The sequence below is a fragment of the Hypanus sabinus genome (assembly GCF_030144855.1).
Source record: "Hypanus sabinus isolate sHypSab1 chromosome 1 unlocalized genomic scaffold, sHypSab1.hap1 SUPER_1_unloc_12, whole genome shotgun sequence".
NCBI lineage: Eukaryota > Metazoa > Chordata > Chondrichthyes > Myliobatiformes > Dasyatidae > Hypanus > Hypanus sabinus.
Window position 1 is genome coordinate 1 of NW_026778906.1, and position 18801 is coordinate 18801.

General features: G+C 54.3%; 1 protein-coding gene across 1 annotated transcript; it reads left to right on the forward strand.

Annotated features, from left to right (window-relative positions):
• Window positions 1-6: 6 nt before the first annotated feature.
• LOC132385378 (intermediate conductance calcium-activated potassium channel protein 4-like) lies at window positions 7-17211 on the forward strand. Its single transcript, XM_059957413.1, has 7 exons — window positions 7-87; window positions 3094-3476; window positions 7893-8031; window positions 10148-10258; window positions 15598-15716; window positions 16036-16105; window positions 16579-17211. The coding sequence occupies exons 2-7, from the start codon at window positions 3100-3102 to the stop codon at window positions 16762-16764; spliced, it is 1002 nt and encodes a 333-aa protein (XP_059813396.1). The 5' UTR covers window positions 7-87; window positions 3094-3099; the 3' UTR covers window positions 16765-17211.
• Window positions 17212-18801: the final 1590 nt, after the last annotated feature.

The window sequence follows — 18801 nt, forward strand, 5'->3', positions numbered from 1 at the left end:
ATTATTGAGACGCTGACAATTATTAACACTGTCTTGTCTCTGCTCCTCCTGGCTCTGACCCTGGCCTACCACAGGACCTCTCTTCAGGTAATCCCCCTTTCCCACAACCCCTCGGTCACGGGGCCAATGGTACAGAGCGTGACCCTTTAGCCCTTCCACTCCTTGCCTATTTGTTTGGCCCACGTACCTGTCCAAGAGTCTTTTAAAAGTTTTTCACATACCTGCCTCAAGCACTTCCTGTGGCAGCTCATTCCATTAACCCACCACCTTCTGGATGGAACAATTACCGCTCAGTTCCCCTTCAAACCTTTCCCCTCTCACCTTAAACCTGTGCGCTGGAGGTTTAGACTCCCCTACCCTGGGGAAAAGATTGTGACCATCCGCCTTATCTCCACCCCTCATGGTTCTATAAACCTCTATAAGGTCACCCCTCAGCCTCCTTCACTCCAGGGAAAACAGTCCCAGTCTGTCCATCCTCTCCTTATAACTCAGACCCTCCCAGTAATATCCTCGTGAATCTTTCCCGCACCCTCTCCAGCTGAATTCATCCCTCCTATAGCTGGGCGACCAGAACTGAACACAATACCCCACCAGCGTCTTTTACAGTTGTAACAAGACGTCCCAGCTCCTTTACAAGTGCCCAGACCGGTGATGGCCAGCGTGACAATTGCCTCCTACACTGCCCTGTCATTATGTTCAGGTACCTGGCTCCTGGCTCCTGGCTCCTGGCTCTCCTCGCTCTACAACACTCCCCACTGCCCTGTCATGATGTTCAGGTACCTGGCTCCTGGCTCCTGGCTCTCCTCGCTCTACAACACTCCCCACTGCCCTGTCATTATGTTCAGGTACCTGGCTCCTGGCTCCTGGCTCTCCTCGCTCTACAACACTCCTCACTGCCCTGTCATTATGTTCAGGTACCTGGCTCCTGGCTCCTGGCTCTCCTCGCTCTACAACACTCCCCACTGCCCTGTCATTATGTTCAGGTACCTGGCTCCTGGCTCCTGGCTCTCCTCGCTCTACAACACTCCCCACTGCCCTGTCATTATGTTCAGGTACCTGTACTCCTGGCTCCTGGCTCTCCTCGCTCTACAACACTCCTCACTGCTGCCACGTTCACTGTGTAAGCCCTGCCCTGGCTTTACTGACCACTTGTCCGATTCAAATTCTATTTACCCGCTCCCCCAGCCTGGTGTTATGGAAGACACCTTTCTTCACTGCCCGCTACACCAACTTTGGCCTGATCCACAAACAATGCTAACTATGTCCTGATCGATATAGGAGACAGACGATAGCAAACCAGCGCACCATATCAGTCTGAAAATCAAACCCTCCTCCCACCACTTTGTGTCCAGTTGGCCAGCTCACCCTTGACCCCATGGGAGCTCCCTTCCAGACCAGGTGACCTCATCAAGGTCCACGTGGACAAGATCTACGACTCTGCCCTTGGCAATCTTCTTGCTCGCCTCCTCAGACAAACTCCAACTAGCTTATGGAGCATGATCTTTCTGCACACACGTCCTTACTGACCCTGCCTCATCCGTCCTTCAATTTCTGAAGATTAGGGATCATTTTTATTTTTGCATTGTAAAGATTAACAATATTTTTCGTGTTGATTGAAGCATCAAGACACACAATGTTTACATCAATGACCAACACGGTGCAAGGATGTGCTGGGGGCAGCCCCCAGGAGTCGGCACGCCTCTGACACGCCCACAACTCACTGTCTTTGGAGAGTGGGAGGAAACCGGGAGAACGTGCAAACTCCTCACAGACAGCGCGGGAATTGAACCACAATCTCGCAGATGCTGTGCTGTGAGGCATTACACTAGCCTCCACACTGGCCGGCGGGAGTTATCCTCGAGGACTCCCAGCACCACCGCTTTTGTTTATTAGGCCATACAATATGGAGTTGACCCTTCTGGCCACTCAAGTCCAACGACCCTGACGACCCCCAATCGCAGAGCGATTTTCCACGACCAGTCAACTATCTCGATCCCTCGTTGGGACTGTGGGAGAAAACCCATGCGTACAATGACCCCTCACAGAACCCCGGAACGGGAACTGCAATGTGCTAACCGCTACCCCACTGTGGGTCCAAGACATCATTACCATTTGGCCATCATCCAGGACACACAGAGAGGAAAAATGATTTAAGACCTTGCCCATCTCCTGTTGCGGCACAATTTCACTCATCCTCAGTTCTCTCCCTGCCTGCCCTCTGGATGTTAATCTTGTGGAATCTCTGTGAGTCTTCTCCACCTCATCTGATGGGGCAAATCTCTTGCTCACTCTTTGCCCTCCAGATCTCCCCCCGAGGCCTTCCACATCCCTTGCACTCCCCCGGCGACTCACCTGGGGCCTCGGGCAAGCAGCCACCAGGGGCTCGCCCTTCGACATACAAGGAGTCCATTCGGCCCATGTCAGCTCACGCACAATCCTATCCGACCACGGTTATTTCCCCACAACCCAACCAACTACCCCACCCCACCAGAGTCTGCCCTCGCTAACATACATGAGGTGGGCTGATTCATCAACTCAACACGTCCCACCAGAGGTAGGCAGTTAAACCAGGCCAGGACTCACACAGAGAGAATGGTGGGGCCCAGGAGACAGGGAGACCTGCAGGGATAGGTAGCTGGTTCCCTGAATGCAGTTAGAGGGCAGGGAGAGGAAACTGAAATGCTGGCCTTCACTGGTCAGTGAAACAGAACTGGAAAAGGTCAGCTCGATGTAAACAGACCCGCTGCTAAGAACCTCAGCTTCATCTATGAAAAGCAAAATAGTTCTGTTCTCTGCAGAAAATATGCCAAAGGGAAATGGAGCTCATTTCTGGAGGATTGTGGTGCAAGTCGGTTTAGACAGAAGTGGGCAGGTCCAATCATCTCGATGGGCAGTCAGAATCACTGCTGATCTCAGCTGGGACACCAGGAGCTGTTCCCTGACACCACCTGGTGCAAGGTTGCTGGGTGAGTGAGGAGAGAGCAGTGTAGGTGGGGTAGAGGGGAGGGGGTGCTAAGGGAGGGAGGGGTGAGGAGAGAGAGAGAGAGAGAGAGAATCCCACACTGATGACACTCCCCCACCTTCTCTCCACAGCTCCTGATGATGGACGAGGGCCTGGGAACATGGCGAGCTGCCCTCACCCTCCGCCGCAGGGCTTACCTCGCCCTCGAGGTGCTGGCGTGTCTCCTGCAGCCTCTGTCCCAGAGCGGGGAAGAGGGTGGGAGCTGGCCGGGTAACGGGACGGAGCTGCCGGCAGCTGCCAGCCTCTTGCGCCTGCACTGGGTGCGACGGGCACTCCTCCTCAACAGCCCCCTGCTGCAGCCATCCTACCGGGCGCTCGGTTCCCTCGGCAGGGTCCGTCTCCGCTCCCCCTTCGCCCTCAAACTCCTGATGGAGACCTGCAGTGGTCGCCTCCTCCTCATCTTCGCCTCTTCCCTCTGGCTGCTCGGCTCCTGGACCCTCAGCCTGTGTGAGAGGTTGGTGGGAGAGGGGAAGAGGAGGGAGGAAGGAGGGGGGCGAGGGGTGCGGAGAAGGACCAGAGGAGGGCAGGGCAAGGAGGAAGTGAAGAGGAGGGAGGGGGAGGGGTGAGAAAGGGAGATGGGAGGAGTTGGGAAGGAGGAGGGTTGGGGATGGGGAGAGAAGGAAGGGTCTGGTTGAAAGCCATCAGTCCCAAACAAAGCACACTCCACACACACACACTCACTCACACACTCACACACTCACACACTCACATACACACACACTCACTCACGCACACACACACACTCACTCACACATACACACTCACACACTCACATACACACACACTCACTCACACACACACTCATACACACACACACTCACACACACACACACACTCACACACGCACACACACACACTCACTCACACATACACACTCACACACACACACACACTCACTCACACACTCACACACTCACACACTCACATACACACACACTCACTCACGCACACACACACACTCACTCACACATACACACTCACACACTCACATACACACACACTCACTCACACACACACTCATACACACACACACTCACACACACACACACTCACTCACACATACACACTCACACACTCACATACACACACACTCACTCACACACACACTCATACACACACACACTCACACACACACACACACTCACTCACACATACACACTCACACACTCACATACACACACACTCACTCACACACACACTCATACACACACACACTCACACTCACACACACACACTCACACTCACACACACACTCACGCACACATTCTCACACACACACTCACACATACACACTCACACTCACACACTCTCACACACACACAATCACACATACACACTCACACACACACACGTACACACTCACACACACTCTCACACACTCACACATACACACTCACACGCACACGTACGCATACACACACACTCACACACACTCACACTCACACATACACACACTCACACAAATACACAAACACAGATACAGACATACTCACAAATACACACAGCCCACACACACACTCACACAAACACCTCCACACATACACACACGTACACAGATACACACATATCCCAGACACACAGAGACATACACACACACATAATAGACACACCACACACACATACAAATATGCACACACAAACACAAAAAAGCACACACTCAGGCGCATAGACATGCACATGCACACGTATAGCACACACGCATAGACAAATGCACACTCATTCAGACATGAGTGTGCACACTTGCACACTCTCCCCCTCTCTCTCCCTCCCCCTCTTCCCCCTCCCCTCTCTCCCCCTCCCTTCTCTCTCCCCCTCTCTCTCTCCCCCTCTCTCTCTCCCCCTCCTCTCTCCCCCTCTCTCCTCCCCTCCCTCTCCTCTCCCCCCTCATCTCTCTCCCCCTCTCTCTCCCCCCCTCTCCCCTCTCTCCCCTCTCTCTCTCCCCCTCACTCCCCTCTCTCTCTCCCCTCTCTCTCCCCCTCTCCCCCCCACTACCCCCCTCCCCCTCTCTCCCCACTCTCCCTTCCCCCCTCTCCCCTCTCCCCCTCTCCCCTCTCTCTCCACCCCTCTCTCCCCTCCCCCTCTCTCCCCCTCTCTCCCTTCCCTCTCTCTCTCCCCCTCTCTCCCCCTCACACCTACCCTCTCTCTCCCCCTCTCTCTCCCCCCTCTCTCCCCCTTCTCCTTCTCTCTCTCCTCTCTCTCCTCTCTCTCCCCCTCTCCCCCCTCCTCCCCCTCTCTCCCCTCTCTCCCCTCTCCCCCTCTCTCCCTTCCCTCTCTCTCTCCCCCTCTCTCTCCCCCTCTCCCTTCCCTCTCTCTCTCCCCCCTCTCTCTCTCCCCCCTCTCTCCCCCTCTCTCCCTTCTCTCTCTCCTCTCTCTCCTCTCTCTCCCCTCTCTCCCCCTCTCTCCCCCTCTCTCCCCCTCTCTCCCCTCTCTCCCCCTCTCTCCCCTCTCCCCCTCTCTCCCCTCTCTCCCCTCTCTCCACCTCTCTCCCCTCTCTCTCCCCCTCTCTCCCTCTCCCCTCTCTCCCCTCTCTCCCCTCTCTCCCCTCTCCTCTCTCTCCTCTCTCTCCCCTCTCCCTTCCCTCTCTCTCCTCTCTCTCCCCTCTCTCCCCTCTCTCTCCACACTCTCTCCCCTCGCTCCCCTCTCTCCCCCTCTCCTCTCTCTCCTCTCTCTCCTCTCTCTCCCCTCTCCCTGCCCTCTCTCTCCTCTCTCTCCCCTCTCTCCCCCTCTCTCCCCTCTCTCTCCCCTCTCTCTCCCCCTCTCTCCGCTCTCCCCCTCTCCCCCTCTCTCCCCTCTCTCTCCCCTCTCTCTCCCCCTCTCTCCTCTCTCCCCCTCTCCCCCTCTCTCCCCCTCTCTCCCTCTCTCCCCCTCTCCCCTCTCTCCCCCTCTCCCCTCTCTCTCCCCTCTCTCCCCTCTCTCTCCCCCTCTCCCCTCTCTCTCTCCCCCTCTCCCCTCTCTCTCCCCTCTCCCCTCTCTCTCCCCTCTCTCTCCCCCTCTCCCCTCTCTCTCCCCTCTCTCTCCCCCTCTCCCCTCTCTCTCCCCTCTCTCCCTCTCCCCTCTCTCCCCTCTCTCTCCACCCCTCTCTCCCCCTCCCCCTCTCCCTCTCCCCCTCCCCCTCTCCCCTCTCTCCCCCTCCCCCTCTCCCCTCTCTCCACCCATCTCTCTCCCCCTCCCCCTCTCTCCCCCTCTCCCTTCTCTCTCCCTCTCTCTCCCCCTCTCCCCTCTCTCTCCCCTCCTCTGCCCTCTCTCTCTCTCCCCTCTCTCTCTCTCCTCTCCCCTCTCTCCCCTCTCTCTCCCCTCTCTCTGCCCCTCTCTCTCTCCCCTCTCTCTCTCTCTCCCCTCTCTCCCCTCTCTCCCTCTCCTCTCTCCCCTCTCTCCCCTCTCTCTCCCCCTCTCTCCCCCTCTCTCCCTCTCTCTCCTCTCTCTCTCCCTCTCTCTCTCCCTCTCTCTCTCCCTCTCTCCCTCTCTCCCCTCTCTCCCCTCTCTCCCCTCTCTCCCCCCTCCTCTCTCCCCTCTCTCCCCTCTCTCTCCCCCTCTCTCCCTCTCTCTCCCTCTCTCTCTCCCTCTCTCTCCCTCTCTCTCCCCTCTCTCTCCTCTCTCCCCTCTCTCCCTCTTTCTCCCTCCCCCTCTCTGCCCTCTCTCTCTCCCTCTCTCTCTCCCTCTCTCTCCCTTCTCTCTCCTCTCTCCCCTCTCTCCTCTCTCTCCCTCTCCCCCTCTCTCCCTTTCTCTCTCTCCCCCTCTCCCCTCTCTCTCCACCCCTCTCTCCCCTCCCCCTCTCTCCTCTCTCCTCTCTCCCCTCTCTCTCTCCCCCCTCTCCCTCCCCCTCTCTCCCCCTCTCCCCCCTCTCTCTCCCCTCTCTTTCCCCCTCTCTCCCCTCTCTCTCCCCTCTCTCTGCCCTCTCTCTCCTCTCTCTCCCTCCCTTCTCCCCCTCTCCCCCTCCCCTCTCTCTCCACCCCTCTCTCCCCCTCCCCCTCTCTCCCCTTCTCTCCCCTCTCTCTCCACCCCTCTCTCTCCCCCTCCCCCTCTCTCCCCTTCTCTCCCCTCTCTCTCCCCCGTCCTCTCTCCCCCTCCCCCCCTCTCCCCCTCTCTCCCCATCTCCCCCCTCTCCCCCTCTCTCCCCTCTCCTCTCTCTCCCCCTCTCTCCCCTCTCTCTCCCTCTCTCCACTCTCTCCCTCTCTCCCCCTCTCTCCCCTCTCTCCCCCTCTCTCCCCTCTCTCCCCTCTCCTCTCTCTCCTCTCTCTCTCCCCCTCCCCCCTCTCCCCCTCTCTCCCCCTCCCCCCTCTCCCCTCTCTCCCCTCTCCTCTCTCTCCTCTCTCTCCCCCTCCCCTCTCCCCCTCCCCCCTCTCCCCCTCTCTCCCCCTCCCCCTCTCCCCCTCTCTCCCCCTCTCCCCCCTCTCCCCCTCTCTCCCCCTCTCCCTCTCTCTCCCCCTCTCTCTCCCTCTCCTCTCTCTCCCCCCTCTCCCCCTCTCTCCCCCTCTCCCTCTCCCTCCCCTCTCTCCCCTCTCTCCCTCTCTCCCCCTCTCTCTCTCCACACTCCCCCCACTCCCCAATCTCTCTCTATTCTCACCCCACTCTCTTCCCAAACTAACGCATCCCTCTTTCCATTTCTCTCCTTCACCCCTCACCCTCTCTCTCCCCTCCCTCGCTCCCTCTCCTCTACCCCTCCTTCCTCCACCCCCTCTCTCCACTCTCCTTCCCTGTTTTCTCGCTCTCCCACTCACCTCCCCTCTCCCCTCTGCACAGACCCTCCCCTTCTGAACACTGTCACCCTCTCACTGCCTTTCTCACCACACCATCCCCCTTCCTGCCCCTTTGTGGGCCGGTTTGATGGGACTGGGAGTTAAGGAGGTCACTCCCTGTTCTGTGTCCCCAGAAGCAGCAACCGGAGCAGCAGTATTGGCCTGTTGGATTCGATGTGGCTGATCCCCATCACCTTTCTGACCATCGGCTACGGAGACATCTCCCCACACACCTACCTCAGCAAATTCATCTGTCTGCTCACCGGCATTACGGTAGCTCAGAGGGAGCACTGTGGGGGGGTCGGTGAGGAGGGTGCACTGTGGGAGGGTCGGTGAGGAGGGAACACTGTGGGAGGGTCGGTGAGGAGGGAACACTGTGGGGGGGGTCGGTGAGGAGGAAACACTGTGGGAGGGTCGGTGAGGAGGGAACACTGTGGGGGGGTCGGTGAGGAGGGTGCACTGTGGGGGGGGTCGGTGAGGAGGGAACACTGTGGGAGGGTCGGTGAGGAGGGAACACTGTGGGGGGGGGTCGGTGAGGAGGGAACACTGTGGGAGGGTCGGTGAGGAGGGAACACTGTGGGGGGGTCGGTGAGGAGGGTGCACTGTGGGGGGGGGTCGGTGAGGAGGGTGCACTGTGGGGGGGTCGGTGAGGAGGGAGCGCTGTGGGAGGGGTCGGTGAGGAGGGATCACTGTGGGAGGGTTGGTGAGGAGGGAGCGCTGTGGGGGGGTCGGTGAGGAGGGTGCACTGTGGGAGGGTTGGTGAGGAGGGAGCGCTGTGGGGGGGGGTCGGTGAGGAGGGATCACTGTGGGAGGGTTGGTGAGGAGGGAGCGCTGTGGGGGGGTCGGTGAGGAGGGTGCACTGTGGGAGGGTTGGTGAGGAGGGAGCGCTGTGGGGGGGTCGGTGAGGAGGGAGTGCTGTGGGGGGGTCGGTGAGGAGGGTGCACTGTGGGGGGGGTTGATGGGGAGGGAGCGCTGTGGGGGGGTCAGTGAGGAGGAGCGTTGTGGGGGGGTCGGTGAGGAGGGAATACTGTGGGAGGGTCGGTGACAAGGGAATACTGTGGGGGGGTCGGTGAGGAGGGAGCACTGTGGGGGGGGTCGGTGAGGAGGGAGCATCCTAACAGAGTTTAACCAGTCCTGTTATCCTGGGGCAGAATGCATGTTAGGTGATGTGTATGGGTGTGAAATTGTTTGAAATGCAGTCTGTAATGCCCCTGGTTTAATGGCATGTGTTCTGTTGTGTATAACAATCTGGTGTGTAATGAGTTCTGTGATGGAGTGTAATGCAGTCTGTAACCCCCAGTATTGGAACTGTAATTGGGTGTGCACAGGATTGTGTATGGTTGTGTAGCAGTGGTTAACAGTGTATATGTAGTGCCTCCAGGCAATGTATATATGCAGAGTTGCATATGGCTGTGTAATGGCACAGCACGTGTAATGTGGTGTATTGGGGTTTATAATCTCTCAGGTAGGGCTTGTGTACTGGACTGCATATGAAGGTGTAACTGTGTGTAATGATATCTGTAATACCCCGGACTGATATGTACGTGGGTGTAGTGGTGTGCATTAAAGTCTGTAAACCTGTGGGCAGGGTGTGTGATGGGGCATGTAATAGGCTGTAATGGTGTGTATTGATGTGTAATGGGATCTGTAATCTTCCTGGGTAGGGCATGTGTACACGGGTGTGTAATGGGCTGCAGCGAGCTGTAAATCCAGAGGCAGGGCATGTGTAAGTAGTGTGTATGGGTGTGTAACGGTACGTAGTCGGCCCAGCCAGGGTCTGTGTGTGGGTGTGTAACAGTGCGTAGTCGGCCCAGCCAGGGTCTGTGTATGGGTGTGTAAAGGTGCATAGTCGGCCCAACCAGGGCCTGTGTATGGGTGTGTAACGGTGCATAGTCGGCCCAGCCAGGGTCTGCGTATGGGTGTGTAACGGTGCGTAGTCGGCCCAGCCAGGGTCTGCGTATGGGTGTGTAACGGTGCGTAGTCGGCCCAGCCAGGGTCTGCGTATGGGTGTGTAACGGTGCGTAGTCGGCCCAGCCAGGGTCTGTGTATGGGTGTGTAATGGTGCGTAGTCGGCCCAGCCAGGGTCTGTGTATGAGTGTGTAACGGTGCGTAGTCGGCCCAGCCAGGGTCTGCGTATGGGTGTGTAACGGTGCGTAGTCGGCCCAGCCAGGGTCTGTGTATGGGTGTGTAACGGTGCGTAGTCGGCCCAGCCAGGGTCTGCGTATGGGTGTGTAACGGTGCGTAGTCGGCCCAGCCAGGGTCTGTGTATGGGTGTGTAATGGTGCGTAGTCAGCCCAGCCAGGGTCTGTGTATGGGAGTGTAACGGTGCGTAGTCGGCCCAGCCAGGGTCTGCGTATGGGTGTAATGGGGTTTGTAATCTCCCCATCAGGGCGTATGCTGCACGGCGTTGCTGATTGCTGTCGTCTCCCAGAAGCTGCAGCTCTGCAGCGATGAGAAACACGTCCACAATTTCATGCAGGAGATGAGACTGCAGCGGCAGGTAAGGCTGTCCTCGTACCCCAGTGGGTGGGGCGCTCCCGTCACCTTCCCTTCCCGTAAGAACATCGGAAATAGGAGCCGGAGTCGGTCATCCGGCCCGTCGAGCCTGCCCCGCCGTTCAATAAGATCATGGCTGACCTGACCACGGACTCATCTCCACCTGCCTGCCTTTTCCCCACAACCCTTAATTCCCCTACTATGCAAAAATCTATTCAACTTTGTCTTAAATATATTTACGGAGGTAGCCTCCACTGCTTCATCGGGCAGAGAATTCCACAGATTCACCACTCTCTGGGAAAAACAGCACCTCCTCACCTCCATCGGAAATCTGCTCGCCGAACCTTGGGGCTATGCCCCCGAGTTCTAGTCTCATCTACGAGTATAAACAGTTCTCCAACCTGCATCTGATCTATCCCTGTCGTAATTTTATGTTTCTATGCGATCTCTTCTCATTCTTCTGAATTCCAGTGAGTACAGTCCCAGGTGACTCAATCCCTCCTCACAGTTTAACCCCCTCATCTCTGGAACCTCCTCTGCACCAACTCCAAAGGCAGTGTATCCTTCCTCAGGTACGGAGACCAGAACTGCACACAGTACTCCAGGTGCAGCCCCACCAGCCCCACCTGTACAGTTGCAGCATAACCTCCCTGCTCTTCAATTCAGTCCCTGTGGCAATGAAGGGCAACAATCCATTTGCCTTCCTGATAGCCTGCTGCCCCTGCAAACCAGCCTTTTGTGATTCATGAACAAGCCCTCCCATCCCTCTGCACGGCAGCACACTGCAGTCTTCTACCATTTAAATAATAATCTGCTCTTCCATTTTCCTTCCAAAGTGGATGACCTCACATTTACCGACATTGTACTCCATCTGCCAGACCCTTGCCCACTCACTTAACCCATCTATATCTATATCTGCCATTGTACTCCATCTGCCAGACCCTTGCCCACTCATTTAAACTATCTGTATCTCTCTGCAGACTCTCCGTATCTTCTGCACAATTTGCATTTCCACTCAATTTAGTATCATCAGTAAACTTAGATATACTACACTCAGTCTCCGCTTCCAGATCGTTAATATATTTTGTGAACAGTTGTGGGCCCAGCACCGACCCCTGCAGTACACCACTCACCACTGATTGTCAACCAGAGAAACACCCATGTATCCCAACTCCCTGCTTTCTATTAGTTAACCAATCCTCTATCCGTGCTCATATATCACCCCCAAACTCTATACATCCTTATGTTATGGTTAAATCTTTTATGCGGCATCTTATCAAACGCCTTCTGGAAATCCAAGTAAATAACGTCCCTCTGCTCCTCTCTATCCACTGCTGGTCATCTCCTCAAAGAACTCCAGCAAGTTTGTCAAACAGGACCTGCCTTTGCTGCATCCACGCTGCGTCTGCCTGATGGATCCAGTTCCTTTCCAGATGCCTCACTATTTCTTCTTTAATGACAGCTTCAAGCATTTTCCCAACTACAGATGTTAACTAACTGGCCTGTAGTTACCTGCCTTTTGCCTACATCCTTTTTTGAACAGGGCTGTGATATTCACTGTCTTCCAATCTGCCGAGACCTGCCCAGAGTCCAGAAAATTCTGGTAAATTATCACCAAAGCCTCTACTATAATTTCTGCCATTCCTCTCAGCACCCCGAGATGAATTCAATCAGGACCAAGGGTCTTATCTGTCTTTAGGCCTACAAGTTTGATCAGTACTACCTCTTTAGTGATAACTGTTGTATCAAGGTCCTCACCTCCCAACGCATCCGTAACATCTCTCTTTCGCATGTTAGACGTGTTCTCCATGAAGACCAATACAAAATAGTCGTTCAAAGCCTTGGCCATTTCCTCATTACCCAATATCAATTCCCCCACTCGTCCTCCAAGGGATCTACATTCACTTTAGCCACCCCTTTCCACTTTATATAATAACATAAACTTTTACTATCTGTTTTTATATTTTGTGCTAGTTTATTTTCATAATCTATCTTCCCTTTCTTTATTGCTCGTCTAGTGGTTGCTTTTCAAAGTTTTCGCAGTCTTCCAGTTTCTCACTACTCTTGGCAACTTTGTAGAGATGAGCTTTTAGTTTGATGCCTTCCTTTATTTCCTTAGTTACCCAAGGCTGGCTCTCCCCACCATACTGTCCTTGCTTTTAACTGGAATGTTGAGCTCTGTGAAAATTCCCTTTGAAAGTCTTCCACTGTTTCTCAATCTTCCCACCTTACAGCTTGTGCTCCCAGTCTACCCTGTCCAACTTCTCCCTCATCCCATTGTAGTCACCCTTGTTTAGGCATAATACCCAGGTTTTAGATCACACTATTGCACCCTCCATATGTAAGAGAAACTGTGATCACTCTTTCCAAGAGGATCCCTAACTATAAGTTGCTAATTTTACTTGTCTCATTGCACAGGACTGGATCTAAGATAACACGTTCCCTTGTAGGTTCAGTAACACGCTGTTCCAGAAAGCCATCATGGACCCACTCTATGAAGTCCTCCTCAAGACTGCCTTGACCAACTTGATTCACCCAATCTGTGTGCAAGTTAAAGTCCTCCATAGTAACGATAACTGTCGTTCCATTTTGACACGCCTCAGATATTCCCCAGTTTATTGCCCGTGCCACTGTAATGTTATCATTTGGTGGCCGATGGACAACTCCCACCAGTGGTTTTTTTCAACAACACACACACAAAATGCTGGTGGAACACAGCAGGCCAGGCAGCATCTATAGGGAGAAGCACTGTCGACGTTTCGGGCCGAGACCCTTTGTCAGGGCTAACTGAAAGGAAAGATAGTAAGAGATTTGAAAGTCGTGGGGGGAGGGGGAATGCGAAATGATAGGAGAAGACCAGAGGGGGTGGGGTGAAGCTGAGAGCCGGAAAGGTGATTGGCGAAAATGATACCGAGCTGGAGAAGGGAAAGATTCATGGGACGGGAGGCCTCGGGAGAAAGAAGGGGGGGAGCACCAGAGGGAGATGGAGAGCAGGCAGAGTGATGGGCAGAGAGAGAGAACAAAAAAACTAAATATGTCTGTGATGGGGTAAGAAGGGGAGGAGGGGCATTAACGGAAGTTAGAGAAGTCAATGTTCATGCCATCAGGTTGGAGGCTACCCAGCCGGTATATAAGGTGTTGTTCCTCCAACCTGAGTGTGGCTTCATCTTGACAGTAGAGGAGGCCATGGATAGACATATCAGAATGGGAATGGGACTTCCGCCACCTCCAATGCGGTCCCACTACCAAGCACATTTTTCCCTCCTCCCCCCTTTCTGTTTTCCACAGGGATCGCTCCCTACACGACTCCCTTGTCCATTCGTTCCCCCCATCCCTTCCCACCGATCTCCCTCCTGGCACTTATCCTTGTAAACAGAACAAGTGCTACACCTGCCCTTACACTTCCTCCATCACCACCATTCAGGGCCCCAGACAGTCCTTCCAGGTGAGGTGACACTTCACCTGTGAGTCGGCTGGTGTGGTATACGGCGTCCGGTGCTCCCGGTGTGGCCTTTTACATATTGGCGAGATCCAACACAGACTGGGAGACCGTTTCAATGAACACCTACACTGTCCGCCAGAGAAAGCAGGATCTCCCAGTGGCCGCACATTTTAATTCCACATCCCATTCCCATTCTGATATGTCTATCCATGGCCTCCTCTACTGTCAAGATGAAGCCACACAGGTTGGAGGAACAACGCCTTATATACCGGCTGGGTAGCCTCCAACCTGATGGCATGAACATTAATTTCTCTAACTTCTGTTAATGCCCCTCCTCCCCTTCTTACCCCATCCCTGACATATTTAGTTGTTTGTTTTCTTTCTCTCTCTCTGCCCATCACTCTGCCTGTTCTCCATCTCCCTCTGGTGCTCCCCACCCTTTCTTTCTCCCTAGGCCTCCCGTCCCATGATCCTTTCCCTTCTCCAGCTCTGTATCACTTTCGCCAATCACCTTTCCAGCTCTCAGCTTCATCCCACCCACTCCGGTCTTCTCCTATCATTTCGCATTCCCCCTCCCCCACTACTTTCAAATCTCTTACTATCTTTCCTTTCAGTTAGTCCTGACGAGGGGCCTCAGCCCGAAACATTGACCGCGCTTCTCCCTATAGATGCTGCCTGGCCTGCTGTGTTCCAACAGCATTTTGTGTGTGATGTTTGAATTTCCAGCATCTGCAGATTTCCTGGTGGTTTTTCCCTTCACTGTTCCTAATCTCTACCCAGATGGATTCAACATTCTGCTCCTCAGATCCTGTATCATCTCCCATTATCATCCCGATCTCTTCTTTAATTAAGAGCGGTACCCCACCTTCCTGCCTATCCTTCCGTATTACCTGATATCCTCGGATATTTAATTCCCAATCCTCTCCACCCTGCAGCCACGTTTCTGTAATGGCCATTAAATCGTCCCTCTTCGTGCTGATTTGAGCCACAAGTTCACTGACGTTGTGAATGCTACGAGCATTCAGAAAAAGTGTCCTTACACTCATTGTGCCTTTAAAATATTATCATCTTTTAGTTTTTTGCACTTGACTTTTCTTCACTTCACTCCTACTTTTCTCTTTGGTATCTTTATCTTTATCCATGCTTTCCTGTTTTACTTTATCCGTACTTCTCCACCCCTCTGCTATTTAGTTTAAAGCCCTACCCACAGTCCTAGTTATGCAACTTGCCAGGATCCAGGTCCCATCATGGTCCCATCGGAACAGTTCCCTCCTTCCCCAATATTGGTGCCATTTCTCCATGAATTCAAACCCACTTCTCCCACACCAATCCTTCAGCCACACATTTACCTCTCTAATCCTCTTAAACCTGTGCCAATTTGCACGGGACTCAGGTAGTAATCCAGAGAACCTTTTTGGTTCTGCTTTTCACTTCAGTCCCCAGCTGCCTCAGCAGAACCTCTTTCCTCATTCTACCCATTTCATTTGTACCCACGTTGACCACGACAACTGGATCTTTCCCCTCCACTGCAAATTCCTCTGCAGGTGTGGTAAGATGTTCCAAACGGGGCACCAGACAGGCAACACAGCCATCGAAATATCTATCCTCACCACAGAGAGCTCTGTCTATTCCCCTGACTATACTATCCCCAATTACAACTATACATTTCCCTTCTCTCCCCACTCTTCCCCTAACCCTTCCGACCTCCCCACCCCTCCCCTTCCTCCCTCACCTTCCCCCCTCCATCGTAAGGTTAAGGGAGTGATGTGGGTGGGTTGGGGTTGTCCGAGGATAAAGAGGGAAAGGGGTGAGTGGGTTGATGGGGTTTGGACTCAGTCCCACAGCCTCCCCTGTAACGTGCTCCTTTCTCTCCATACCCCCCCCCCCACACCCCCTGGCAGGTGCAACAGGCAGCGGTGGATCTGATTGGCTCAGCCTGGCTTGTGTACAAACGCATGCCAGCGTCTCACCCGCGCCTGGCTCGGCAACTACAGCGCGGTCTCGTCACGGCCGTACACAGGTAAACACAGTATGGCCCGTTACACCACCGCTCCCAGCACCCAGCACCCTCTGTGTAAAAAACACTTGCCCACACATCTCCCTTAAACCCTGGTAAATCTTCCTTGTCCGCTCTCCAATGACTCCACAAGATTCCTGTAATGAGGTCACCAGAATGTAAACCCCCTGACCCCTGGGTTAGATCCCAGCCAGTAACCCCCTCCTGGGGATGAGTCATTTCATGCACAAGCCATGACCCCCTGACCCCTGGGTTAGATCCGGGATAATGTTCCAGTCCCTTGTAGCTGGTTAGATGTTCATTATACTTACAATCGCTCCAGGTTCCGGAACGCTAAACAACGGGAACGGAGACACCGGGATCAGATCAATTCCATGATGGGACCCAGTAAGGTAGCCGGCATTACTCTGGGAATACTCTCCACTCGTTAGGTCCAGTGGCAGTGACTGGGAAGGGGTGGATCCTGTTGGGAGTGAATGGGTAGGGATGAGATCATGTTGGGGTGCATATAGCAGGAGAGAATGGGAAGAAGCAGGGTCCTGTTGGGACTGAATAGGTAGTGTTATTCACTTGAAGTGTGGACATGGGAGTGAATGGGAAGGGGTGGGGTCCCATTGGGAGTGCAGACGGTGGGAGTGAATGGGAAGGGGAGGGGTCCCATTGAGAGTGTGGACAATGGGTGTGGATGGGAAGGGGTGGGATTCATTGGGAATATGGGCAGTGGGTGTGGATGGGAAGGGTGGGGTTCATTGGGAATATGGGCAGTGGGTGTGGATGGGAAGGGGTGGGGTTCTGTTTGGACCTGCTAATGATTTTTCTGGTCACCTCGTCTGCTGCCTTTAATCATGCCCCTTGTGCCTTCCAGATGTACCAGCTCCTGCAGGACTTGAACCAGAGGCTGTCTCTGTCCTGTAGCGAGTTTGACCAGAGGCTGACCTCTCTGACAGACAAGGTTGACGGCATGGCTTCGGACATTGTGCAGATATCGGCCCTCCTTCACGGCGCTTGGAGCAGCCCCCGAGATGCTGAGTGGCCTCTTCCAGTGGAATAGCCCGCACTCTTTCGGGGTGTCCACGGGCCCTTCATTCCAGCATGCAGCCGCAGCTGGGGTGATAGGGGTGCTATAGGATCATGATTTTCAGGGCTGCCTTGCCTCCTTCCATCGTTGTCCCTCTGGTAGCGGTCTCACAACTGAAAGGGACAGTCTCGAGATGTGCAGACCCTCCCAAACAGAGACCACGTCCAGCCCTGTCCCAGTTCCTCAGCTGTGGGAGCCACCATACTGGCTTTTCCAGGGACCTCAGCTCTGTACACATGTCCAGTACACACGTGCACACACTCGCACGCACGCACGCACGCACACGCACACACTCATGCACACACACGCACGCACGCACACGTGCACACACACATACACACACACACTCATGCACACACACACGCACACACACACATACACACGCACGCATGCACACACGCACGCACGCACACGTGCACACACACACACGCACGCACACACACACACACACATGCGCACACACACACACACACATACACACACACACTCATGCACACACACACACACATACACACACACACTCATGCACACACACACTCACATACACACACACACACTCATGCACACACACACACACTCATGCACACACACACTCACACACACACGCTCACACACACATGCACACACACACTCACAGACACACGCACACACACGCACGCACACACACACACACACACACACACACACACACACACACACACACACTCACACACACACGCTCACACACACACACACACACACACAGACACACGCACACACACGCACGCACACACACACACACACACACACACACACACACACACACACACATACACACGCACGCACGCACGCACGCACACACGCACACTCACGCATGTCACTGACGGAAAAGGGACAGGGAATTAAAGTGGCCAAGAATGGGATTATCCAGCTCACTGCTGTGGACTGAACGTGGAAAGATCACACAGTCTGTGTTTGTCTCTGCACTGTGGAGGAGGCCTGGCTGATCAGGAGGGAGGAATAGTTCACTGCACCACCTTCTGGTCCTGAAATGACAAAAGGGGATGAAGTGATGGGTGTTAAAATGCTGAGAAGGTCCTGTGAGGAGGGAAGTGGGAAGAGACGGCTGGACAGGGAGTCGGGAATGGAGCAATTTTTTCAGGAATCCATAAGGAAAGGGGAACCTAGTTAAACAGGCTCTTTGGCCCTGCTGGTCCGTGCTGACCCACTTTGCCATCTAAACCTGTCTCACTTCCCTGCATCTGACCCATATCCCTCTAAACCTTTCCTATCCATGAACCTGTTATTAACGTTCCTGCCTCATGCACTCGGCTAGCAGCCCTTTCTGTATATGTGGTAAAAGATTTCACCCCCACCCATGTCTCTATTAAATCTCTGCCCTCTCATCTTAAAGCTTAAATCTTAAAGGGGTAAAAGACAGTGTATTTTCACCCTATCTGTGCCCCTCATGACTTCGGGAGCTAGTACAAGAGGCTGCGCAAACTTCGATTATTTCTCTGGAGCAGCGGCAGCTTGATGTGGGGGTGGGGGTGGAATTGAGATGATGCGCAGTTAGGGTAGGTGGCTGGAGTCTTTCCCCCCATGGGAAAATGTCCAATACCAGAGGTGAGAGGAAGGAATTTAAAGGAGATGTGAGAGGCCATATTTTTTATACGGAGCGGTGGGTGATGCAATGTGCTGCCGGGGGGATGGAGGAGGCAGATACGATAGGACAGAGGCTGTTAGGTGTGCAGGGAATGGTGGAGTATGGACATTCTGGAGGCAGAAAGGATTTGGCAACCCGTTCAGCACAGTTGCATTTTCCTGTGCCATACTGTGATTACTGCATTCCATGTTGTGAGAAGGGGAAACTGAAATATTGCAGGGAGCTGGGATTTCCAGCAGATCAGTGACCCTGGTCTGTACATGAGTCAAATCTGTCATGTCAACCCGTGCACAGTACGTTTCTGCTTTGGAGATCAATAAATTAGTGAAATATCAGCTGTTTTTGTTGGAGATAATATTGGCCAG

What these genes read in the sequence shown, in the direction of transcription:
- LOC132385378 (XM_059957413.1), top strand. Translation starts at nt 3,100, where the DNA reads ATGATGGACGAGGGCCTGGGAACATGGCGAGCTGCCCTCACCCTCCGC. An exon ending in AGATGAGACTGCAGCGGCAG is followed by an intron (nt 10,259 to 15,597) that starts GTAAGGCTGTCC and finishes ACCCCCTGGCAG; the next exon opens with GTGCAACAGGCAGCGGTGGA. An exon ending in CTCGTCACGGCCGTACACAG is followed by an intron (nt 15,717 to 16,035) that starts GTAAACACAGTA and finishes CAATCGCTCCAG; the next exon opens with GTTCCGGAACGCTAAACAAC.